This window comes from Lytechinus pictus, chromosome 6 (assembly GCF_037042905.1).
Source record: "Lytechinus pictus isolate F3 Inbred chromosome 6, Lp3.0, whole genome shotgun sequence".
In the NCBI taxonomy this organism is placed as follows: domain Eukaryota; kingdom Metazoa; phylum Echinodermata; class Echinoidea; order Temnopleuroida; family Toxopneustidae; genus Lytechinus; species Lytechinus pictus.
Genome location: NC_087250.1, coordinates 21,505,626 through 21,532,888, shown reverse-complemented (window position 1 = coordinate 21,532,888; position 27,263 = coordinate 21,505,626). Strand labels below are relative to the sequence as shown.

General features: G+C 36.3%; 1 protein-coding gene across 1 annotated transcript; it reads left to right on the top strand.

The window, feature by feature from the left end:
- Positions 1-94: 94 nt before the first annotated feature.
- Positions 95-26,399, top strand: LOC129263146 (uncharacterized). Its single transcript, XM_064101183.1, has 7 exons — positions 95-398; positions 4,343-5,913; positions 7,353-7,870; positions 8,622-8,670; positions 16,402-16,904; positions 18,162-18,261; positions 23,352-26,399. The coding sequence occupies exons 1-7, from the start codon at positions 95-97 to the stop codon at positions 23,397-23,399; spliced, it is 3,093 nt and encodes a 1,030-aa protein (XP_063957253.1). The 3' UTR covers positions 23,400-26,399.
- The last annotated feature ends 864 nt before the right edge of the window (positions 26,400-27,263 follow it).

The following is a 27,263-nucleotide window of genomic DNA, read 5'->3' as shown; positions in this document are numbered from 1 at the left end:
GAACCAAATGCCGATTAAGTGTAAACACGGTATTAGTCTAGAAATGTATTTTTAAAAGATCAAATCATCTAATTTCATTTATCGCACGATAGGTATGGAGAGTCTAGGGGGTATTACCGATGATCTTCTCTGTAAACTTGCTGAAAACATCGAGACAGATGAACAAATGGCGGCATTGGCACGAACACTCGGATTCGAACAAGCAGCCATAAATAGATACACAGCTACTAACAACAAGGGATACCGAGTCACGTTCAATGGAACACGTGACATGCTGTTTGACTGGAGACAGGCCGTGGAGCCATCCAATCAGCATCCTAGGCTGAAACAAGCTCTCATTGATGCCAAGCTTGTCATGCTTGCTGAAACTTATTTCAAAGAGACATTGAATACTCCAGGTTGGTTTTATCCAGACCTTCTAAATCTTTTACATTGAAATGAGAATATTGCATCAATATGTATCATGAACTTCCGACCCGGCTCCCCCATTAAAAACAGATTTTTCGTTTGCTATATTCAAGGGAATCATGTTGAATATATATATTTGTTCAATTTTATGATTTGAAAATTAATGTCATAAACCGATTTAGGTGTGTGAACCTGATTAGCATTATACAAATAATGAACAAACAGGGGCGTAGATCAATATTCATTGTCATTTATTACCCCTTATAATTCTCCCCCTTTTTTTGTGGGGGGGGGGGGGGCTTCATGTTTAAAATGCACGCTCTTCAGCGCATCCCCAAAACAATGTCCCTATGATATTCGGCTTAATTAGTTAAGAAATACAATTATTCTCAATGAAATGTACAGAACTAGAAAGCTCATATCATGTTTTAACTTCTATGAAAAATAATTGGTCTCTCTTCACTGGTTTTGAATACACAGTCTACATGGTCTATTGCGTAACAGTGTTTTCAGCCCATTCCAAGTTTGCATGCATGCAGCACTGCTGTGTGTTCTTTACTTTCTAGCATATCAACCCCCTTTGAACATCTCCATGATCTAACCAGGCTCATCAAATCATCACCTTGAGCATGTTCAGAAGGGCAAAAACAATATCTGACAGTTCATTTCATGTTTGATAAAAGGAGATGCACAATGATTAAGACAGCGGATTATGTCTGTTTCATGCTTTATTCATGCCTAATACAGCATTTTCGTTTTTATTTTTTTTAGATGATAAGCTGCAGTGGTCAAGTTAATTCAATATAAGTATTTAAAATAAAAAAGTCATTTTTTATAAAGTTTCCTTTAGCATAGGGTGATTAACTTGTGGATTGCCCTTTATTTTTCAGCTTATTTTACTAATCCATCATTCACATTTTTGTCTCGCCTGCATAGCAGAGTGATACTATAGGCGCCGCTTTTCCGACGGCGGCGGCGCACAGTGGGCCAGAATGAGTTGAAAGTGCGCCAAAATTATATTCCGTGTTGTATTTTTATTTTAACGTGTTGATTAAGGGTAATTTTGGGCGTAGAATCGACTGAACATAATTTAAAGCCGATATGACGTCACTTTGATACCAAATTTTGATTGGCTACTTAAAACCTATCTGTGAAAAGACAAATGACGCTAAACAATGTGTAGTGTATATATATATAAACTTTGTGTTATGTGTTACTTTAAGATTGACCAGAGTGAATGTTGGTTTATCCTTCTCACATGCCTAACAAGTGTGTATGAGATCCTGAAAATAATTAATGGCATCAAAGTGATCATTAGATTAAAAAAATACTTAACCGTGCTTTATCAAGCGGTGTAGACTTGGGTAAAACGCAGAGTATATAGGACCACGAATGTTTTACTGTGAGGAGGGCTTTTGGCTGAAATCATTCTACAAGTAAATCTTATCTCTGGAAGAGGGGCGGGTAGCCCTTATTTGCGTTATCAACCTTTATTTTGTTTGCATTATGCCCGGAATTCATGTCTTTTTCATGGAATGGAAGGGGGAATCGTCCTCGCCGTGCAAAAATGAACGGCAATGTACACCCCACACGGTGCGCTGCGATGACTGCGCGGTATAAAAATGACCGTTTTTGAACAGGTTTGAGGGTGTTGTGCCAAGTAAAATCGGCTCTAACATGAAAACGGGCAAAAACGGGCAGCTAAATTTGGTATCGACTTAAAGCTTAGACATCTGGCAAAATGATGATGATAGAATTTAAACGGAAATCCACGGAAATATAAGCGTTTCTAATGTAAATGCTAAAAACATGGATTATCAGCCTATTTCGAGGAATAATTGTTCTATAAACCTCCTGAAATGTGTCTTTTATCTAATTTGAACCATTTCACACGAAAAAAAGAATATATCAGGATCATGTGGGTGCCATTTCAGATTCCTACATGAAAAACCTCCCGTGAAATTGCTTGTTTTTCAAGTAAGTTGTCATACACGCAGCATTTCGCAAAATGTCACATTTTACGATTTGAGGTAGGAAATTAACAACCTTTATGCAAATTCCCGAATTAAATATTTTGCTGAAGTATTCTCCAAAGTGTTGTCTTTCAGCTGGGCATGACAAAAATTAAAAATCTGAAATTGCCCAAAATGACTTTTGGCGCACTTTTGTTTCGCCCCAGCCCACTGTGCGGCGGCGTCAACATCAAATCTTAACCGAAGGTTAAGTTTTTGAAATGACAGCATAACGTAGAAAGTATATGAACCTAGTTCATGAAACTTGGCCATAATGTTAATCAAGTATGTCTAAACATCTTGCCTGAGTTTTAGGTCACATGACTAAGGTCAAAGGTCATTTAGGGTCAATGAACCAAGACCATGTTGGGGAAATCAACAGCAAAATCTTAACGTAAGGTTAAGTTTTTGAAATGTCATCATAACTTGGAAAATATATATACCTAGTTCATGAAACTTGGACAAAAGGTTAATCAAGTATTACTGATTATCCTGCCCGAGTTTCACATCACAAAACCAAGATCAAATGTCATTTACATGTAGGGTAAATGAACTTTGGCCAAATTGGGGGCATCTGTTGAATTACCAACAAAACTTTAAGAGTTTAGAGATCTGATTCATGAAACTTGGACATAAAAATAATCAAGTATCACTGAACATCCTGTGGAAGTTTCAGGTCACCTGATTAAGGTCAAAGGTCACTTAGGGTCAATGAACTTTGGCAAAATTAGGGGCATTTGTTGAATTAACATCATAACTGAAAGTTTATTGGTATAGTTCATAAAACTTGGACATAAGAGTAATCAAGTATCACTGAACATCCTGTGCGAATTTCACGTCACATGACCAACGTCGAAGGTCAATGAACTTCGGCCATTTGGGGGAATCTGTTGAATTACCATCATAACTTTGAAAGTTAATCGATGTGATTCATGAAACTTGGACATAAGAATAACAAAATTATCACTGAATAATTATTTTATAGTAGTTTTCAAAGTCAGCACTGCTGCTTTATTGAATCGCGTGATGCAGGTGAGACCGCCGGATGCATTCCACTTGTTCTTTCCAAGTTGGTGCATCGATTCCCATTATCTTTCGTCAAACAAACTTAATTTGTTATGTTTCTTGTCCTTGGGAACATACCCAAGTTTGTGATTCGATGATCCTGGATATGATTAGGGAAATGTTCCTATTTAGATCCTGGATGTAAAAAGAGGAGTTAATATGCCATAGACAATGAAGAAATGTATCAATGCTGCAAACTTGGAATGGACTAAAATGCATCACTTTTACGTAAAAGAGTGTGTTTACAAAACTTCTGAAGCGCGACTAATAAAATATCCATAGAAGTCAGATCATGTGCTTTCTACTCATGAACATTTATTTGAGAATGCTACCACATTGTAGAATAAACTTAGCCCTATGTCAGAGGGACATTTTAGGGGGACACGCTGTATCTATTAATAATTACGTCAGTATATGAAAAGAGCATGTAATTATCAAATATTATATTCTAATTGACGCAAATTTAACTTATTTGGTGTCATCTGATAGCGGAGACCGCAGAACATATAATTATCTATATGAACCGATAATATCCTTAAAATTTATTATGATTAAGGCATATTTTATAAAGCTGTAATGGCCTTATCATGTGTATTTTTAATACTCATTGTATGGTGAGACTTAAAAAAATCAAGTAGTGTAAACATGGTAAATATATCTGCAACAAGTTTCGATGCTTCTTTTTGTACACATTCTACCGATTTGTATTTTTCACATTCGACATGTTTACTATTGTATTAAATGACTTCATATTTTAACTACCTATATCAATCATGTTCATGTATTTACTTTGTTTGCAAGGGCAGATATTACGTAGTTTAACTCACTTTGCTCAATGTTTTTGTTACATCTTCCAGATATATACAGTGAGAAAATTTCGGATTCTCTGACTGTTGGAAAATGTCGCACAATCTTAGAGGACAAATATTCCAACCAGCTATGTAAAATTCAAATGAAACCTTGGGATAAAGATGATTATGCAGAGTTTGAAGATATGCACACCGTTGTTACCATGGTAAAGAAGGACGATCGTGGGAGAGATATTAAGGAAAAGGAAATACTACAAGGCTCTGCAGGAAAAATATTTTCAGCCAAAGTAAACGGAAAATTTCCATCTCGAATCCTTATTTCGGCTCCCGCTGGACGAGGAAAGACGACAGCTGTTGCTAAGATGGCGCACGATTGGGTTCACAGAGAAGATGGCTCAGGATTAGAGGACTTGCCACTGCTGTTTGTTGTCAAGTTTCGAAACACAAGCCATAGTACATCGATCGGAGAAGCCATCATATCACAACTCCTGAGTGATGTTGACGATCTGACGCCAGAGGGGCTAGAAAGTTTCATCAGGCAGCATCAGGGAATCTGTCATATTGTACTAGATGGGCTCGATGAGTATGCTGGTATCTCTTCTTCGAGTAATATCATGAACATTCTCCGATGGGAAATGTTTCAACAATGTCGAGTTCTTGTAACATCACGACCTCACTTAGAAAACATTTTCAGTCAAGGGGATCTACCAAGGGTATACACGAAGATGGCGATCGACGGATTCTCCAAAGAGAGCTCATGTGATTACATTGACAGGTTCTTTTCTTCCCGGATTCAGCAACCAATGATAGCAGATGGTCTGAAGTTTTACCTCGAGACAAATCCACTGATAGAGGAACTAGTAAAAACACCACTATTCTGCCTCATGGTATGTCACTTATGGTCTGTAGGTCGTCTTGACAGTGAGACTTCGACTCAAACAGCATTACTCGACAAAGTAAACGTGTTTTTAAGCCACCACGCAAATGAACGGACCGATGGGTTATTCACACCTGAAACCCTGGACGAAATAATCCACAAACTGGGTAAAGTTGCTCTCACTGGTCTACTTGCTGATTCTAAGAAGTTGGTATTTACCCCTCGTGATTTTCAGAAGATTCCATCTGTCCTCGATAAGGCATGTCAGTTAGGGATAGTATCCAAGACAACTGTATCAAGCGAACACTTTCCTCAAACTAACGAAACCTATTCTACTACTATAGAATTTTATCACAAACTTGCCCAAGAACATGCAGCCGGGAAGTTCCTAGCTCATAAAACAAGTAGTTTCAAGCTGAATTTGAAGATTTCTAAGTTAGACCAAGTGTTGCGAAAGATTAAAAGAAATGTTGGCGATTATGAAAATCTCATTCGTTTTGCTGCTGGCACAAAGAACAGACTCTGTATTCGAATAATGGAGACGCTTCTGACAACTAGTTATTTATCCGAGAGTGAGCGTTATCGTATTCTCTTAGACTGTTCATCAGAGTCTGGGGTTAGCGATGGGAATGTGTCATCCTTGGTTCGAAGGTGTGTGACGTCACAAAATATGCTTTTGCAATCGCCAACAGTGTATACTGTAGTTGGGATGCGAAATCTTCCAAGAGAACTGAAACAAAAGGTATTTTAATGCTAGATAATTGCTAGAGAAATAAATTCATATAATCCATCATGTTTTATTTCATAAATATTTGCTTACTTTTGTTATACCAAATCACATTATATTAATCGATAATCATTTAAGATAACAGCAGTAGAATATAATCCATTGATGAATAAGTACCGGCCGCGCAGAGACGTTGTTAACACTAACAGAGCACTAATCGCTAATAGCACTATTAGTGAGGTATTGCCCGCACAGGACTGCAGGAGCATGATGTTAGCCCAATCACTAGCTAGCGCTGTTAAACTAATATTACAAGATCGCACAGAAGCTGGCATTAGCGCTAATGATTGAACTATCCACTAACAGTGCCAAGGGCACCGATAGTGATAATGTTAAAGGGATGTTCCGGGCTGCAAATAATTATATCTAACAAAAAATAGAGTAAAATTCACTAAACAAAATGCTGAAAATTTTATCAGAATCGGATAACAAGTGACGAAGTTATTGAATTTTTAAGTTTATCAATATTTTGTGAAAACAGTTATATGCGCATCGTCATGAATATTCATTAGTTGGGGTGATGATGTGACATCCCAACTTTCAATTTTTTATGTTATTACATGAAATAATAAATATTTCATTATTTCATACCTGTGTAAATGATGTGTCTCCATTATGATGAAATAAGTTGCAGCAATAAATAACTAATGCATTTAATCAGTTGTCAATCCAGTTGTTTTAGCTCTTGGTAGAAAATGTTTGAATTAACCTTATTTCATATAATGAAATATATACAACAGAAAAAGTGGGGATATGACATCATCAGCCCACCTAATGAATATTCATAAAGACATGCCTAGAATTGTTTCACCAGATAATGAAAATCTTTAAAATTCAATAACTTCGTTATTTGTTATCCGATTTTGATCAAATTTTCGATATAAATATCTCCAGCCTGGACTATCCCTTTAATGAATATATTTTGCCTTTCTTGCGTAAAACTTGTCTCCTTTTTTATATCAAGTGCTTAAGAATAGACCTAGATAAAATTAAAAGGACAATCAAGCCCAGGGGCGGATTTAGTTTCTTCCAAGAGGGGGCACATTTTCCTGAGAAAAAGTTTGGCAAGCCATAAAGAAGGGTGTATTATTGTCCCCAAAAAAAATGGCTAGCAAAAAAAAGGTCCTTAATCGCTTCGAAGGGGGGAGGAGCACGCTTTGGTAAAAATGGCTGGCATGTTTACACTAAAAAATTTGATCATTACTTTGGATCCGCCAGTGCTCCAGCCCCCAGTGAAAATGAGGAAAAAAATGAAATTAGATGAGAAGACAGTAATTTCAATCATGCAATATCATAATTCTTCAATGGAAAGCAATGAAGATGAACTGAATGAAGTGAACACTGTACAGCATTTTTTTTTTGTTAATTTGTTTTCCTTAATATTTCCTCAATAGGTTGTGAGTGTACAATTCGAGCAGTCTATCATGGCAAGCGCTGTGACAGATGGACTATGGGCCTGTCTTAAATCATTCCCGATGCTAAATTCTCTCACCATCTCAGACTCATCTGTCGATTTCCCTCCATCTCCTGCTGAGCTACCATCCATCAGAAGTCTATTAGTTGAGAAAGTGGCGTTACAATGCTATAACAGTCTGATCTCATCGCTCCCTGGTTTGACAGACATAGTATATATCGATGATGCAGACTGGGACATAGCCCAGATCACATCTGCTCTTCGTCGGACAGGGGCAAAGAAGCTCAAACGAATGATTATTCGCGACACTCCATCATCATTCCCGCCACGGAAGAATCCTTTCCGGAGTGAGACAGAGGGAGGACCGAGGCTGCTATTCGACAAATCTGACACGAACATGCTTATATTGCACAGCGCTAGACATTCGGAAAACAAAGGTCCTGTTGAAGTCCTCGAGTCGTTTGCAATTTTGGCATCATTGGCTCAACTGAAACTAGAGTGAGTTGTTATTTTTATGCAATTAAACATATTGTACATGGGTGCGTTCTAAGGTAAACGTGGTATTTGATTAAAACTGAATCAGCTACAAAGATTAGGCAAATTAAAATCCACCACAATTCTATCAATACAACACGTACGCTTTATTGAAAGTTTTGTGGCCTTCTAAAAAGGGCTTTTCCCCTATTCCTATTCTACATCAATAATCATTTCCATTTCAATTTGCATCTGTGTCCACAATTTCCTAATGAACAATTGTCTTAAGGAGTGAAGAAAAAAAGAAAAGCAATGAAAATAATATTGATCATTTTCACTACGCCTACTAAATTAATGCAATCACATACTTTTTAAAAATATCTTATTACACATTGATCAAGTTTCGAAAATCGTAATTTTCTATAGTACTAGCGTACATAATGTATGGCCAAAAAAAAACGTGGACCTTACAAGGTAAAACTAATTCTGTATTGTACTGCATTATCATGACATTTGAATCATTTGACCACAAGGTTTTATTATTTTACCGAACTCTATGAATTGGAGGCACCACTGGCAATTCCCCCCTCGATAGTATACATGTTATGGGTCTATTAAAAAGGTAATCCATCGACAAGGGATATTTGTATTAGACATTTTTCGTTACTAAAAATAAACAGATTTAGAGATCATAAGGCTATCGATCTGTTTCCGACAACACGTTTTTTTCCATCAAAATGATTGTCATAAATTGGCATTTTCCTATATTATGTAGATTCCTTGATGGTTGTTCTTTCAACTTCGAAAGGACGTTTGGGCTTGAGGTGAGCATTGATTGTTTCGAAGTTTATTGATATGTTTAACGAGCTTCGTCCTACCATTAAACGCTCATTAAATTCAATCTAATGTATGATCCCATCATTAGGAAAAGTGTTTAAAACGCAATTATTAGCCCCCTGTTCACATGCAGGTTCTTATTCTAAGTACTATATTTCTAAATGCGATAACTAATCAGCTAAAAGGGAAGTTTACCCTGAAGAAGAAAAATGCTATGAAAATAGCAAAAAAATAAATGAAAAATATTGGTGAAGGTTGAGCGAATTCCATAAAGGATAAAGAAATGAATTAAGCTTTATAATTTCGCAAACATGAGGTCATAAACGAGCGGGTGCCACATTTTTTTTACGGGTGCGAAATGATTTGTCTATTGATATAACGAAGGTGCAATAAAACCCATTTCAAATTTTCAGAGAAAATGGAATTTGCTTGGTTTTTGAAGATACGATATGCAGGAGAGTTGTTGGATATGACGTCACACAGGCGCGGATCCAAGATTTCGTGGGGAGGGGAGCCCAAGTTTGACCTGATTTTTGCCGCCCATGTGTACTTTTCGAAAAATGGCGCCCCCTCCCTCCCGGCCAGGCTAACTTAAATGTAACTTAAATGCCTTAAATGTATTTTGAATTATCTTATTACATAATCACATTTAAAAAAAAGGCAATTAAAGACCACTTTTTTAATGTGTTCTTGAAAAAAAATCAATGAATGTATAATGTAATATCAATGGGAGCGCGAAGCGTGAGCGATTTTTTTTGGGGGGGGTCTGAATTTGGTTTAACTTCTCACCAGAGTAGGCCCTAGCTACTAGAATATTGTGTGAACGGGAGCTGTAGTTTCCTTCCTAGTTGTTTAGAATAGCCTTCAATGATATCAATGATAACCTCCTGGGAATAACGCAATCTCGAAGCAATCGACTCAATCTCCTTATCAGTCGCCAAACTGTGATTTATTCAGCAGGGTTGCACGGGGCGGGGGGCTTGTTGAACTTTTGTAGAGGGCGCCAAGATAAAAAAATAAAAATAAAATGGGGGGGGGTAGAAGTTAAAGAAATTCCGAAATTTATTCTTAAAAACACATTGAGGTATCTCACAAGGCCTAAATAAATAATAACGCGAAGCGCGATATATTTGACATAATATTTGGAAAATAATATTATATTTCACCATAATCCCTTTCTTTTTTTCTCTTTTTTTTCTTGTTCGTGATTTTTTTTTTCAGGCGGGGGCAAAACGCCCATGTCCTAACAGTCATTTTACTTTATAAACAACATTAATGTGCAATAATCTCACAAGCCCTATGCGAGATAAAAAAATAATTAGATTTCATGTATTTTGACCTGAAAATTGAACATTCTGGGCAATGTTTGTGAACCTGAACAAGATGCGTATGTAACTAAATAGTTACTACGAGCGCGAAGCGCGAGCAGAAATTTTTAATGTGCGTTCTGGCCTGGTCGAAAAGGGACCTGTTAATGAAGTTTTGCAGTTAGCCATTAAGACGATACATATTTCAACGATTAAATAATGCGAGCGCGAAGCGCGAGCTGAACATTTTTTATATTCCAACCTAAAAAATTAGATTTAAAACCCCCAACGGGACACTCGATTCATGTTTTGTCACTCATGAAAAATGATGGGTAGTTTTTTATATCTTCCTACATTAATAATGCGAGCGCAAAGCGCGAGCAGAAAATTTTTGATATTCTGATCTGAAACTGGATAATTTTAGCACGTTTTTAATAAGATCAAGATGCGTATCACAATAAACATGCGTGCACGTGTTTTAGAGTTAGACAGATTCTGGGTATTCTGAATACATTTCATTTTTCATCATGAAAATCAATAATGCGAGCGCGGATCGCGAGGAGCTGATATTTTATTATTATTTTAAACCAGGATCGAGACATTTTAGGCCTAAGGACATTTTGTCATTAAATAAAAATGATGCCTATCTTCTATTCCTCTTCCTAAAACTTGTCGATATTTTTTTTCTGAAAAAGGGACAATTTAGTTATGAATTCATAAAAAAATTATTTCATATTTATTAATCTAATAAACCTAATGAGTGCGTGAAATCTGTTGACAGTGCATGAGGCCTGAAAAACTGGATATTTTATATTTTTTTGTAATCATGAACAGCATTCATGGGTTGATACATTTATAGCAAATAATGCGAGCGCAAATCGCGATCCGAAATTTTTAAATGGGGGGAATTCAAATAGTTTGTTATAAAATATATAGGTACAGTGGCGTACCGTGGGTCACGGCATTGGGGGGAGGGGCAACACCACACTTAGGGAGTGCGCTTAGTTGCCAGGTATGCTGACCTAATAGAGAAATTTTAAGGACATGCAAAACGGATAAGTATCTCACTGATTAAATAATGCGAGCGCGAAGCGCGAGCTGAAAATTTTTGATATTCAGACCTAAAAGGGACATTATAAGCAAATTTTTTGTAATCATGATACGTACACAACAATGCGAGCGCGAAGCGCGAGCTGAAATTTTTGTATATATTGACGCCAAACAGGGACATTTTAAGGACTATATTTTAGGTATCCATTAAGAGTATAAATATCTCAGCATAGTCATCTAATGATAGTGGCGTCCTTTGTAGTCTTTTTGTAGCACTTTTTGTAGTCATTGTTATCATGGTTATTATACGCATCTCACTAATCAAATACTGCGAGCGCGAAGCGCGAGCTGAAAATTTATGAAATTCAGACCTGAAGAGGGGCATTCTAAGGCTTGTTTGTAGGAATCCACTAAGTCCTTACGTATTTCACTTACCAAATGACGCGAGCGCGAAGCGCGAGCTAAAAAATTTTGATATTCAGATCGGAAAAATTGACATTTTAAGGACTGATTATAGGAATTCGTGAAGAGCAAACACCTCACCAATCAACTAATGCGAACGTTAGCACGGACAGGAAATGTTTTATATTAATTGGGCAATCACTTTAAGTAGTCATGAAAAAGAAGCAAATGTCACTACATATAACAATAACTCGAATTGCGAGGAAATATATTTGGTGTATATTGATTTGAAAACGGGAGGTTTTAGTACAACAGGATTAGACATCTCGTTAAACAGTCTATGCGAGCACCAGGAACAATGAAGACATAGGCCCTGAGCTAACTGTTTCATAAAGTCATGAAAAAAATGCTTCTTATGTAACATAATTATGATATAATATAACATTATAATAAACAATAATTTCTGCTTTCCACAATACGTTTCTCTTCCTTTCTCCCTCTTTTTCTCCTTTTTCCCGCTTTTATTTATTTATTTATTTTTTTTTTTTTTGGGGGGGGGCAGCCGATTGGGGGGGGGGGGGGCACGTGCCCCCATTCCCCCTGGTAGTTACGCCACTGTATATGTATACAGAACTCACCAATCAAAATGCGAGCGCACAGCGCTAGCTCATAGGCCTTCATATTTGACAATCGAGACACCTGAAAAGGAATATTTTGAGAATCTTATATGAAATACACAAAAATAATAGGTAGGCCTACAACATTTTAAAGTTTCGCTTAATTTCACAAACCAATTATATTCACATCCTTGACGGTATGCAAATGAGGAGACTGATGACATCACTCACTCACTAGTTCTTTTTGTATTTTAGTATATGAAATATGAAATATTCTATTTTCTCCGTTGTCGTGTGAAACAACGATTAATTCCTCCCTGAACATGAGCAATTAGCATTCTTTAATATTAAATGGTTCAATCAAGTTGGTCCATATTGTAAAATCTGTAAAAAATGAAATATTGTATAATTCTAACAATAAAAAACAAAGGAATCAGTGAGTGAGGGACATCATCGACTGTCTCATTTGCATGTCACTGAGTTGTGCATATCACTGTTTTGTGAAAAATAAGCAAAATTTTAAAATGTCATAATTTTCTTATCTTACATCCAATTTTGATGAAATTTTCAGCATAATGCTTGTTTGATTTTTTTCAATTTATTCAAATCAACATTTTTTGGGGGGTGGACTTGTCCTTTAAGAAATAAATGCGAGCGCGAAGCGCTAGCCGAAAACTTTTTTAATGATGAAATGAAAAGGACATTTTCAGTTGTTAGATTAGAATATAAAATATTTTCAGCTTGTGCTTCTCGTTCGCATAAAAAAAACTGTGAGGTCGGGATGCGTACATAATTAAACAGTGATGCGAGCGCGAAGCGCGAGCTCATTTTTTTTTTGTATACTGACTTAAGAAGGACTCTTTTAAGGTATAATTCCTATTCTAAAAGTTTTTCCTTTTTCTCTTCGTCTTTTTTTTTATCTTTTTCTTTCCTTTTTTTTGCCACCATGGGGGGGGGGGGGGGGGGGCAAAAACTATGCCCCCTGGATCGGCCTATGTATATTTGACTTGAAAAACACTAACATTTTAAGGACTTATGTACGTGTGATCGATGGAGAGGATACACACCTCACTAATCAAATATTGCGAGCGCGTAGCGCCAGCTGAATTTGATATTAACCCCTTTTCTGACCCTGAACATGATACCTATCTCGCCAAACAAACTTCAAACTCGAGCACATTGATTTTTGTCTATTATCGTAAAAACGGGATATTTTAAATCAGCCGCATTAATTTGACTTTTTTAGGCAAGAAATAGATTTCACTATAAACAGGCAATACGAGCAATGTTGCGCCCCCGGTCGAACATGAATTTGCATGGAGCCCCCTTAGTTCAAGGTCAATTTGGCGCCCTCGGTTGAACATGAATTTGGCGTCATGTGAAATATCACTTTGCCCTCCCCCTTCTAAAAAATGTATTTGTCGCCTTATGGTCAAACATCAAATTAGCGCTCCCCTAGTTCGAATATCAATTTGGCGCCCCGCTAGTTTGGACATCAATTCGGCGCTCCCCTAGTTCGAACATCAATTTGGCGCCCCTCCCAGTTCAAACATCAATTTGGCGCCCCCATCTAGTTCGAAAATTAATTCGCCCCCTCCCCCTTGTTCAAACATCAATTCGGCGCCCCATAGTTCGAACGTCATTTTGGCGCCGCCTAGTTCTAACATCAATTTGGCGCCCCCCTCGTTCGAACATCAATTTGGCGCCCCAAGTTCGAATAGCAATTCGGCGCCCCCTAGTTCGAACATCAATTTGGCGCCCCTAGTTCGAACATTCAATCGGCGCCCCCCCGATGTCGAACATAAATTTTGCGCCCCTACGTCAAACATCAATTCCGCGCAACCCCCCCCCCCCCTACGTCGAACATCATTTTGGCATCCCTTCGAACTCAATCAGGCTTCCCTAGTTCGAATATCATTTCGCCCCCCTAGCTCGAGTATCAATTTGGCGCCCCCCTAGTTTCAGTATCAGTTTGGCGCCCCCCTAGCTCGAACATCGATTCGCCCCCCCCCCCCCCCCCTAGTTCGAGTATCAATTTGGCGCCCCCGGTTCGAACATCATTTTAACATCCCTTCGAACATCATTTTGGCGCCCTCCTAGATCGAATATCAATTCGGCGCCCCTACATGTAGGTCCAACATCAATTTGGCGCCCCATACTTCGAGTATCAATTTGGCGCCCCCTACTTTCAACATCAATTCTGAGCCCCCCTAGTTCGAGTATCAATTTGGCGCCCCCAGTTCGAACATCATTTTAACATCCCTTCGAACATCATTTCGGCGCCCTCCTAGTTCGAATATCAATTCGGCGCCCCCACATGTAGGTCCAACATCAATTTGGCGCCCCTAGTTCGAATATCATTTCGGCACCCCCCCCCCCCTAGCTCGAGTATCAATTTGGCGTCCCCTAGTTCCAACATCAATTTGGCGCCCCCTAGTTTGAACATCAATTTGGCCCCCAGTTCGAACATCATTTTGACATTCATTCGAACATCATTTCGGCGCCATTTAGGTTCGAACATCATTTTCTTTCCTCCTCTTTCTCTTTTTTTCTTCTCGTCCTTCCCCCTTTCTCTCTCTCTTTTCTTCTCTTCTTTCTTCCCTCTTCCTCTTTCTCCTTTTTTCTCCTTTTTCCCTCTTCCTCTCTCTTTCCCCCCTCTTCTCTCCCCTCTTTCTCTTTTTTCTCCCCCCTCCCCCTCCCTTTTCTTCTCTTCCTTCCCCCTCTTCCTCTTTTTTTCTCTTGCTTTTCCCTCTTCTTCTCCTTTTTTTCTTCTTTTCTTTCCCCTCTTCTTTTTTCTTCTTTTCTTTCCCTTCTCTTTTTTTCTCTTCTTTCCTCTCTCTCCCTTTTCTCCTTTTCTTTCCCCTCTTCCTCTTTTTTCTTCCCCCTCTCCCTCCCCCTCCCTTTTCTTCTCTCCCTCTTTTTTCTCCTTTTCTTTCCTCTTTTTCCTCTCTCTCTTTTTCTTCTCTTCCTTTCCCCTCTCTCTCTTTTTTTCTCTTTTTCCTTTCCCTCTCCTTTTCCTTCTCTTTCTTTCCCCTTTTCCTTCCCTTTCTTCCCCCCTCTTCCCTTTTTCTTCTTTTCTTTCCCCCTTTCCTCTCTCTTTTTTCTCCTCTTCTTCCTTCCCCCTCTTCCTCTCTCTTTTCCCCTCTTCTTTTCCCCTTTCTCTCTCTTCTCTTCTTTCCTCCTTCTTCCTCTCTCTTTTTTTTTCTCCTTTTCCTTTCCCCCTCTCCCTCTCTCCTTTCCTCTTTTCTTTCCCCCCTTTTCCTCTCTCTTTTTTTTTTCCCTTTCTCCCCCTCTTCCTTTTTTTTTCTTTTCTTTCCCCTCTTTTTTCTCTGTCTTTCCCTCTCTTCTTTTTTTTTAGCCAAAGGGGGGGGGGGGGGGCAAGGCCCCCTCGGCCCCCCCCCTTTGGATCCGCGCCTGACGTCACAAATCAAATAATTAAAATTCTAATAATTTTTTTACTCTTTCATGGATTTTTCAACAACAAAAAATCTGCCAATACTTTTCTTTAATCTTTTTGGCTATTTTTGCAATAAACTTTTGTCAAGGTCAACTTCCCTTTTAAAACTGTTAATACAGTTTGACTACCACAGGAATATACAGGATCAATCAGTGTAATATGTTCTATTTTCCCCGTTCGAGATATGTGCCAGGGAATCAACATATACCTTTTACGATATTTCCTTTTTTCATGCATTCTATTTATCTATTTATTTATCGTTTTACTTATTCTTTTTTTTTTTTTTTGGGGGGGGGGGAGATTCACCAAATTATTCTCGTAACTGAAGGGGCTTCCCTCGTAAAATGAAACTGAAAAAAATTTGCAATAGTTCAAAATCATTTCGTCATGCTGGTTTAAACTAGGGCTCAGTACCAAACGTTAAGTAGCTGCTAAAATAACATAACAAACATCGACCATCTGTTAACAAATTACCAATCACACAAAAGAGACTTAAAAAATCGTGTTGTGTGTTTTTTTTCCTGGAAGTTAAAGCAAGAGTTATATGAAGAGATTAGTGCAATGTTTTATGAAATTTCAAATGCAAAAAATGTAAACTCAATAAAGTAATCTTTATTGTGTGAGTGAACGGGCAGAACATATCTCGAAATAAGGACATTACATTTTTCTCGCCGAAATAAAACGTTTCGAGATATCTAAAGATTAAATCTATAAAGCCATCATTCTCTTTTACTAACTAGCGATATATACTACTCAATTTGTTAATACCTGCAACATTTATCCACCCTTTAAATAATGAATGATAATTACACTTGAAAAACATTTTATAATTCATTTTACATTATTTTCAATATATACACACATTTATTTTCATTTTTTCTTCAGATGACCAAATGTCAATTGTCTCCTGAGATGACTACGAGAGTGTGGTCCTGTCTGAGATCCTTCACCTCACTGAACCATCTCACCATCTCAGACTCATCTATCAATTTCCCTCCATCTCCTCCTGAGCTACCATCCATCACAGAGCTATCAACTAAGAGAGTGACGTCACAATGCTATGAAGGTCTGATCTCATCACTCCCTGCTTTGGTATATATTATTATCACTATCGATGATGCAGAGGGAGACATAGCCTTTATCATGGCTGGTCTTCGTCGGACTGGAGGACAAAATCTCAAACACATTATCCTTCGCACTCTGTACTCACTTCCATTAGAGAAGAGTCATGTATCAAGCAAGACAATGAGAGGACTGGGTCTGCTCATCAAGGAACATACCAAGAACCTGAAGTATCTCACTCTGTACAGGGTGAAGTGTACAGACGAGGGTGACTTGGTTTATCTCATTGAATGCTGCAGACATGTGAAAACGATGAAGGGCGTAGGGTAGGTTCTTGCTTTAAACAGTATTTGTTATCATTAAGGTACATCAATCAAAAGCGTTAACATTACAAGAAATCCCCCTGTAACTAATTTGAACCAGGGCTAACATTTCAGCTTCTTAAACTATTAAACCAATTACAGAATTTGTGTAAACATTAAATACCACAATTGAAAAAACAGATTAATACTATTTGTTATTTCCAAATTCAAAATATTGAATACTCGATACGTTGGTGTATTTCCCCCAATTTCTCTCAATATTGTATTTGCATCATTTTCATAAAATATTAATGTGTACTTGTGTTAATCAAAATGATTCAAACTTATTAAGCTTAAATTGAAAACTCTTCTAAAACAATATCAAACACGTGACAATTATAGTATTTCGAAAAAGGTCGGATTTTTCCTTTAAGATTTACTTAAAAGAGTTGGACGAAGAGGGATTAATATGTTTGTCTTATCACAACATTGAAATGTACATCTCAGAACAAATAGTTCCATTTTGGTAAAGTTATTATATTGAATATGGACTGTTATTATTATATCATTAATTTATTAATCTTATGAAAGTGATCTGACAATCAGAATGTCACCTTCGGGGATATCGAGCTCCCTCTCTCGGTAATTCTGTTTTAACTTCTTTGAAAATGGCCCTAAGTGCCACCCCCATCATTTAGCAAATTAAACGACAAAGCCATAATTTATCAGCACATCATGCTTTAAAATGGCATTTTGTTAAACAGATGAAGAGTATTGCATTTTTATTTATTATATTTGTCACCAAGTCGACCAATACAATTCTCAAAATGTATTCATTTAAACTCGTTTGAGTAAATTCACTTCGTCACAATCATCTCACGTTAACTGCAGGCCAAACAATTACATTTGTTAGGGTGAGGTGGTCGCCGAAACGCATGTTCAACATACATGACACTTGCACACAAATCGCGTTTCAATTTGAAATGATATTTGGAGAACCATGATCTTGATATCCGTTATTGCAAACTCTCATGGAATCTTGCAATGCGCTAACTCCAAAGGGAATAATGTTTCAAACACTTTTGCATTATAAAGTATTAATGTTGATTTCCGAAGGGAAGAGTAAACAAAAATTATTCAATCCAAACGACACATTCCAGTATTACAAGCATATCCACCTCAAAAATAAAATATATTTACAAGACACGCAAATACTTTTTGATAAGCATTCCCCATATTATTGTGATTTCTTGCACCCATGACTTTCTTTCATGAATATAGCCTCAGGTACTGTGGGACGATGTCGAATGGTAGGGTGGATTCTCACCTCCAGCGCCTTCACACTAAATCACCCAACGATCTCCGCGTGTATGTTTCCCATGTAAGTCACTGCTCTGCTTCTACACATTTCAATACCACATAATTGACACACTAGTATCATTATTGGTGGTAAATTATGTACGTGTCAGGATAAATCGAAAGATAATCCAACAGTGAAATATTAAATTAATGCAATTTGAAATCTAATGTGTAGTAGTAGCTCATCTCTGATTCATAATTCACTCAACTCTTTTCAACGAAAATATATAGAATTTCTGATAAATTCGTGAATTGTTTCTCAAAAATTCACGAATTTATGATAATTTTTTTTTTTTTTTTTTTTTTGTGTGTTAGTCTTTGCCTAGGTTGGTTCTGTTTTAAACACGTTTTTTCTGTTTGCAACCGTTAGGGATTTGCCTTCGATATGCCGTTGGCCTTTGTTAGTTTCCACACATTTGTATTCTCGGTATTTTGTTTGATCTTATGTATTATATGCCTTTTATCACTGTAGTTGTATGTATTGCCGTCTTACGCAAATGTGATATAAATTAAATTGAAAGCAGTCAAAACGCGTTATTTAATTTTACCCTTAATTCTTAGCATACTCCAATGACAATGAAGAAGTGAACCATGTTTTTTTATTTTATTAAATAAGACAACAAAAAGCACCCAGTAAATGCCGGGAATGTGGAAGAAACATGTGATCACGATTTAACATATACTTTGCTGTATATTTCATGTAAGAAAAGGTCAAACGGGGAAAATGAGATGAAGGAAGGGAAAGGGGGAAAAGTCAGAATACGTAAATTTGGCTATTTCTTATCGTAGTCGGTCCAATGCACCATATATAATTATTCCCTTTATGCGAGTTAACCTTTAACCGATCCTATACCATTAAAACGTCGTAGGTACCAAGCGCTATATAATAAGCCAGTTCACGGTTAGCTCATGATCAACTTTTCTCAAATGACCTTTGTGATTTTTCATTAGGATAAGCACTATCATTTTGAAATGTAGATGTTGCGTAAGCTTTACCGGTAGAGTATTCAAATTTTAAGAACAAAAGGCATTGTATAGACCAGGTGACTAGAATAGTAGGCCTACATCAGGGATAAAGTTTGGAAATCTGTTTTATTGTCTGCCTTTGGCACATTTGACTATTGTTTAGGCTACTGTCAAATATCAGTGATTATGAAGGCTCTATTTATTACTCTTCAGCTTGGATGTGATAAATATTTTGAAAGGAATACATGAATAATCATCAAATCACAAATGCCTATGTCAGTGAATTTGAAAGCCGCCTTCATGGTTGTCTCCAATGACCTTTTTCTGCTCGTGCGCAGTTTACAACCGTGAACAGGCTTATTAACATGAGGGAGGAAAATGGAAGTCATAACTCGATCACAATCATGACTTGCAAATTGCATAATTATGTTGTAACGAACAGCGAACTTAAGGATGCTTGATTGGTGATGCTTACTTTGTTATAACGATCGTTGTCTCACGGTGGCTTTTATTTCGCCATCTACGATGTCAAGCATGTAAATTCATATGATGACTTTAAACAATATAAACGCACACACACACACACAAATTATAGCGTGTGGCGGCCTACGATGCCCCATAAAAAAACGTAAATTGATACATTGTGTGATGATCGTAGAAAATCTACATTATAGGCAATAACTACAACAGGCCATCGGTAAATAAACATTCGATTAAATATAACCATGTAAATACAATATTATATGAAACAAATAGAATATTACCACTCGTTATCCTTTTTTCAATCGATTGTCATTTCCAGTGAGAAACAACAACTATGGTATCTTCAGGACATGTGATGTTGTTTTCGTCTTAAAATTCAGACACTGTCAGCCAAAATACTTTTTAAAATCCTTTCTTTCTCTTTTTCACTCCTGTGTAAATTACTCAGAAAATTACATACCCCCGATGAATGAGATAATTATCAAAAGATTTTAATCATTACAAGGATTACGCCATTTATTTTGTTATATTATATAAGACATTGATAATTCCTTACTCGTATTTTTTTTTCGGGCATGGAGTGCACGATTTCCTACCTGTCTTATTTTTATTAGCTTACCAATTACCAAAACTAATCACCACAGAAAAGAATGCAGTCCAAACTTTTTTGTTTACATTTTAAATGCGAAAAAATGAGCAACATTGCAAAACGAAAGACATTCTTTTACCTCTTTGGGAAGAAAATAGGAAAAGAAAGCAGAGTTGAAATAATACACAACAAAAAGTGAGTCCCTCCTTAGACAAACATCAATAATTTTCGAACCACTGAGAGAGGTCGATATATTTTTACATGAGCGTGTAGGTAATTTTATAAGCTACCCTCAGAGTGAATGTTACGTACGTACTTTATGCCATGCTTTAGTGAGCACCGTCAGGAGGCAAAATTGTCACTTTTTAAAAGTCGTGAGCCAAATATCATGACTGATTCCATTTTATTGGAACGAATTCTACATTCTCATCACGAAAAATCGTCAGATGGCTTGAAAAATATACTTTCTAAAAGACCGTATAACTTTTTTTTGGCTAAATTTCACGGTTGAATAAATACAAGTCAAAATTTCCTATAATTGGATTTTTTACACATTTCTATCGATAAAAAAGTTCAAATATGATGACAAGATGACAATTATTTTTGGAAGAGTATCTTTAACAAATTACATAGGCAAGAACATTTTATTTTGGGAAATGAAATTATCGTATCAACTTCTTTTTGTTACGTTCATGACAAATTAAATGTTTCAATGATTCAACATGTTCAAAGGCTAATTAAACATTACCGCTTGAATGAACATGTGGAATGTGAATAGCTCTTTATTTTTACTTTATTGGGAAAAATGCAATTGCTTACTATGGATATCTGTCACAAACCTTCTTGCATAGTTCTTTGATATGATTTTTTTTATGAAATCCCAGTGCCTTATGCTTCAGTGAGGACACTATATTCGAAAATTATGCAAAGGAGAAAAAAGTTCAAGGCCTTGTTCCCACTCTGTGAGGTATCAAATGATTATTTTAGTGTGCGCACTTTTTGGATAGTGTCAGTCTGAAGCAATGGGCGAAGTTTCGTGAAAAAACTATTGGCAAAAGTAACAAAAACCGTCCATGAAACAAACCCTCATTTCACTTTTATTAAAATGTTGGTTTCCTCTGTCATAGACATTTTGTACACTATGGGTGAAAATGTTTAAGAATGAGTAACCCCTAATTTAATATGGTGGAACTTTCTTTCAAAGCTGTCTTTATCAATGTCATTTGACAGAAATGTTTATCAACCTGTGGGCGGAATTCTGTGCAAAAATGAAATCCATTTGTTTATTTATGGATGATGAGCACGAATCAAAGAGGAAAATATTGCATTTTCAATGTCGCAGTTATTTTAGGGGATATAAAAAGACAAAGGGGCAAATTCCGTTACATATGTGAATTATTTGCTGTTGGTTTTATCTTCCATCATTTGTATCACCACACGGTTTCTGAAGTTTTTACACTTGAAAACTTAGGAATGAATACTCTTTATGTAGCATAAATGCATCCCTTTCCTAACAATTTATCAGGATCAGTTAAATTTAAGGACAAATCAGTGGTGGATTCAGAATTTGAAAATGGGGAGGGGCCGAGAATTTGGGGAAGGGGAGCCACTAACGCTTTTCAATTTTAACATGTATTTTTTAAGTTATGTAGGATACTACTTTAAAACCCTATAATGATCCGTCACAAAAAAATGTGCTCAACAATGAACAGACGCTATCAAAATTTTGTGTGGAGTGGCTAAATGATGGATAGCGAAACATCATTAGCACCGTAAAACTCACCACAACAGAAAAGCATTCGCCCGACTTTGCATTTACATAATCTGATAAACTACTCTTGTGACTGTAAAAAAATGTAAATTTTAATTCAATCTTTGATTACCCATGCATGCATGACTCAACCGATCAATTTCATTTTCCCCAAGAGTTGCTTTATGACTCTAGAAAACCACCTACGAAATATTATAGGCCTATCTCAAAATTATTCCATTCAAAATTACAGCATTTTGATTTAGGAGGGACTAAGTTTCCAATTTCTAGAAACAAGATCAAAGTAAGGATAACCCCAGAAATGACCATTAAGATATTAGTCTGCAAGCACTGACCCCAATCTTGCGTGAAATGAGAGTAGAGTCGGTCACAGAACTTATTGATTTTAGCCTAACTGCTTCAGACCCTGCACTATGCAAACAAGAACAAGTGTCTGTGCCTTTAGACCAGTTAAGTTTCATTTCACCAAAATAAAGTAAGAATTGAAGAATCAATAGCTAAAACCAAAACAAAAGTTTCGTTTTGTTTATATTTTTTCCCGTTATCGTTCCGTGAAAATAAAAATTGAAAATCGAAACGAAATTAACAAAAGGAAGCAAACATCTAACCTATTTTCCCAATATTCTTTATTTCGCTTTTCCATTTTATCAAAAGAAAATTATTTATCTGATCGTATAATCATATTGTAGATTAAAATGATACTATATAAATAGAATTGTAAGCGCAATAACCGGCAGACGAATAAAAAGATATAGACGAAATGAAGATATATTAAACAAATTAGCGAGATAGGGGACGGTAGGAAAATTTGATAAAAAGGGGAATGGACAGGGTCATGGGAACTATTTTTTAGATGAAATAAGTATTTTACAAGAAGTTAATTCTACATTTATTTGCACACCAAGTGGTTTTCAGGGGGAATTGCCTATGGTGTATAACATACACAGCACCCCCCCCCCCCAGAAAAGTAATAATAATGATAATAAATAAATTAGTATTTAAATCAATAAATAAATTAAATAAATAAATAAATAAATAAAATAGATATTGGGGCGCTTCAGCACCCAGCACCTGCGCTTCCCTGGGCTATGGGCGTGGGCTCCGAATTGGACGAGGGTTATAACCAAATGAATTAGGCAACAAAAACAAGGGGTGTATAATTATCAAAACCAATGTATATCAACCCAAAAAATAGTCTCCGTTCCCGTTACGTTAAAAATTATATACAAATTGAAAAATGTGTCATCACTAATAAATGTTGTTTATCTCGGTGGCATTTATATTGTTTTGTGTTTCGTTTTAGGATGACTCTATTGATTACGAAACCTACATCATTCCCTACATCGATTGAGCGATGAGCATAATGAGAGTGAAGCTGAATCCTAAATGCGCCATCATATCCTAATGCAAGCAGGTTCATAGTACCACGCCATGGAATGGATTTAGACGCTGAAAACACAAGAACTCGTCAAGTCAACTGCTATGTTCCATGCCTTTATGGTTTTTTTGCACAATCTTGTAGAGAAAGCTACTATAATATTCATTAATATTATTTCTGAAAGCAGCTTATTATAATATAATAAGTAATATGACTAGTTTAGACCCCATTTGCTCCTACCGAATATCTTTTATCTTCTTACACTTATTTGTTAGTAGCCTTAAAATGAACTGTTTGTTTATTATACATGCATTTTCGTTGATCTTAATTTAACCAAAGATGAAAATGTATTGTATTCATCAATAACTATTATGTTGTAAATATTTGTTTTCTATTATTACTCGTTGACAAGTAGCATCAAATAAAATGTTGTACTGATCTTTCATATCACCATTGGATGGTTTTTTCATGTATATTTATGTATTGTATATGTGTTTTATGTTATGCAGGGCCTCCTAGTATAACAGCCTTGTCACTACTAATGGGGCTACCCTGTTAAATAAAAAAAAGTAAATATCGGCATACGATATGCTTGTAACATGGATTATACATTTTATGTATAATTATGAAATTAGTATAAATATAAATGTTCTCATTTTCAAACTTCAGTGGAGTTCATAATACAAATTGAACCGATTACGTAACAGTTTAACCGACAGTCTGATAATTGCAGAAAAGCGGATATGATTAATATTTTCAATTCAAATAAACATTCATTTTTCAATTTTCATAAAATATAATTTTCAATATGAATTATACAAAATTATTCGTCATAAAAGCAGAGAATTACATTTTATAACATATCTGAAGAAAAAAAAAATTCTGGAAAATGCATACTTCTTGTCAAATGTTTGAAGTTATAATGGTTTTGAACTACAGGACATGGTGTATTTTTTATAGCGATGTAATCATAGCAATTAACACGTTACCAGTAGTTCATGAGTCGTGAAAATATTTGTGGTGGTGTAAGTTGAAATTTTCAGTGTCGGGGTTGGAATTATGCTTGCTTGTACGTACAGACCTACATTTTTGTTACTGCTTTATAAGACTGCAGTGCACTTTAAACCGGATCGTTAATTATTAGATTCGAAGGATAGCTACAGAGATTCGAAGGATAGCTACAGGGGTATGCAAAACAACGATAATACGGTGCAGAGATTTGTTTGTATTAACTTAGGGCCTTTCACACGTGAATCTTGAATCATCATTATAATGATGATTGCTATTGTAATCGTGACTGTGATAATCGTTCGTGATTCTAATCATGTTCTAGGTTGGTTTCACACCTGCTAAATATTCGTCATTAGCCCTATTTTTCAATGGAATCATTTACATTCAAGATTTTGATTTTTTGACCGTGTGAAAGGGCGATTAATGTTTCTCTGAACGGCATACATTTTTAGAGCAGGTGCAAGTATTCAACATGTAGATCGGCATGCACTTGGGCAGCCAAGTATGTGAGACGTTTCACTCAGTAATCTTTTTTACTCAACCCACCCTTTCACACGGCAAAAAATCGTAATTTGAATGATGATCCCATTGAAAACTATGGCTAATGGCGAATTTTTAGCATATGTGAAACCAAACTAGAATCACAAACGCTAATCACAATCACGAATTCAAATTCTACTCCGGATGCGAATTCCAGTTAAGTTTCACTAAAATGACGGTACGAATTTTAGGTGTAAAAGGCTTGTCTGACCTCCAAAACATCTTTCGGGGGCGGAGCTTACGTGTCCTTTCAAGCACTTCCGTAGATAATACAATTGTCATGCACTCATCGAATCGATGCAGTGCTTTGATTGACAAGTCACCAAGGACATACGTATACCGCATTCGTTTGGCCGGAATAGACCGGTTTACTAATGTCAAATTTATGGATGTATCTTCCCTCGGGGCCTAGTAACGATATATTCCATTAACCTGTACCTAATAATGGTATTTCAATAAATGGAATTCACTTTGCATACATTAGTTTTCGCTATTTCGGGCAAACTTCGGGCAAGCTTTCCGGTTGTTAGGGGCAACCTTCGTTAAACTGGTATGCATAAAGTTTTAATATGTTATTAAACCGGTCTAAAGTATTGGAATTCAAATTACAGTTTTCGATTGACGTGTGAAAGGTCGTATGATTCTAAAGACGAATTTCAATCATGAATGCAATAATGATTCAAGATTCACGTGTGAAAGGTCCCTATGTAAAAAGTGCTTTTGTAGTTTGGAAATTCTCAGCGGTCTAAAACAATTCGGTTTTAGAACATGTTTCATTACGATCAAATTCAATAGAGGATTTGATTGAACACTTTCGAGTATGTATATATATATATATATATATATATATATATATACATATATATATATATACACGTGTAGGCCTAACTCCAGAATGCATTTCATTTAACTTTATTTTTAGGAGATATTTCAGGTTTAAAGAGTTAAGAGTAAGGGTTGCAAGTTAGATTTTATTTCCAAATTTATTTTGCTCTTGCCTTGTAAGATGACGAGTGTTATCAGAGGATAACAAGGAAGTAACGATTGAGAAACAAGTCAGAGGATTTTCATGTCACATTCGGGGTGACGATGTTCTCGAGATATACAGTCTATTCATTATCAGATTTGATGATACAGATGAGGGTGGTAATGAATAACTTGTATTGCTATAGCTGAATATTTCAATATCATTTACAAATTGAATTTAGAGAAATTATAAATTTCATATTTGTTGAAACACTTAAGCTTACTACAAAACATATATATATTATTATCGATGCAATACTAAGATCTATATTACAGAATATGACTGCCTTGTGGCACTATGTATTTATCATGTCTTTGCAGGGTTTTTGTTCGTTTTGGTTTCGTTTTCATGACGTTTTGATCTGGCTGTAAAATAAAAGATCGACTACAACTCAATCTTTTGGCGTTTTGACTGCTCTTTCCTGTCCTACCCACGACATATGGAAAATGTACAAACATTAATAATGAGTTTAGCTCTTTTAATATAACAGTACTATTCGCGCGCATAAATCTTTAAATCGCAATATGACACAATGTGACAATGTCAAACAACTAATATAAACCATTCCGTACGTATGACGGCCATTTCATACAATTTTAATAATCAGTGTTGTGATGTTTGAAACAAGTTAGAGCCTTCACAAGCAATTTCACAAAATTGTATCAAAGAGTTTTTCATTCAGGTATTCATGGTTGAAGTAGGATGTACCACATTCATAATCTTATTCGTGTATTGCTATTGTGTAAAAATTACTGAACGCATTAGTAATTAATCTTGAGCGCGAGAGGGCGTGTTGTAATGATCAATAACAGGACTAAAAGTGGAGGTGCCGTGGCCGAGTGGTCTAAGGCGCCTGGCTATACATGGAAAGTCCGTGGTTCAATCCCCGGCCGCGGCACCTATGCCCGTGAGCAAGGCATTTAATCTAAAATGCTATTTTATCATGCTTTCAAATAAATGGAAATGCTATATGCATTATTGGTAACTAGGTGTGGACTTGTTTTTAAAAAAATATATATATTTATCAAAAAAAAAAAAAAAAAAAAAAATCATCCCGAAGTAAAATTATTGCATCGTGTTGGATTTTGTGCGTGGATGTATGTTGAGAAAAGGGGGGAAAGAGGGAGATAGAGGAAGTGAATAATTTGCTAATAATAATAATAATAAACAGTTCTTGTATAGCGCACATCACAATTATGAATGTCTCTATGCGCTTCCAAAGGACTTGGATATTACCCCAGCTGTAGCTTGGCAGCCGT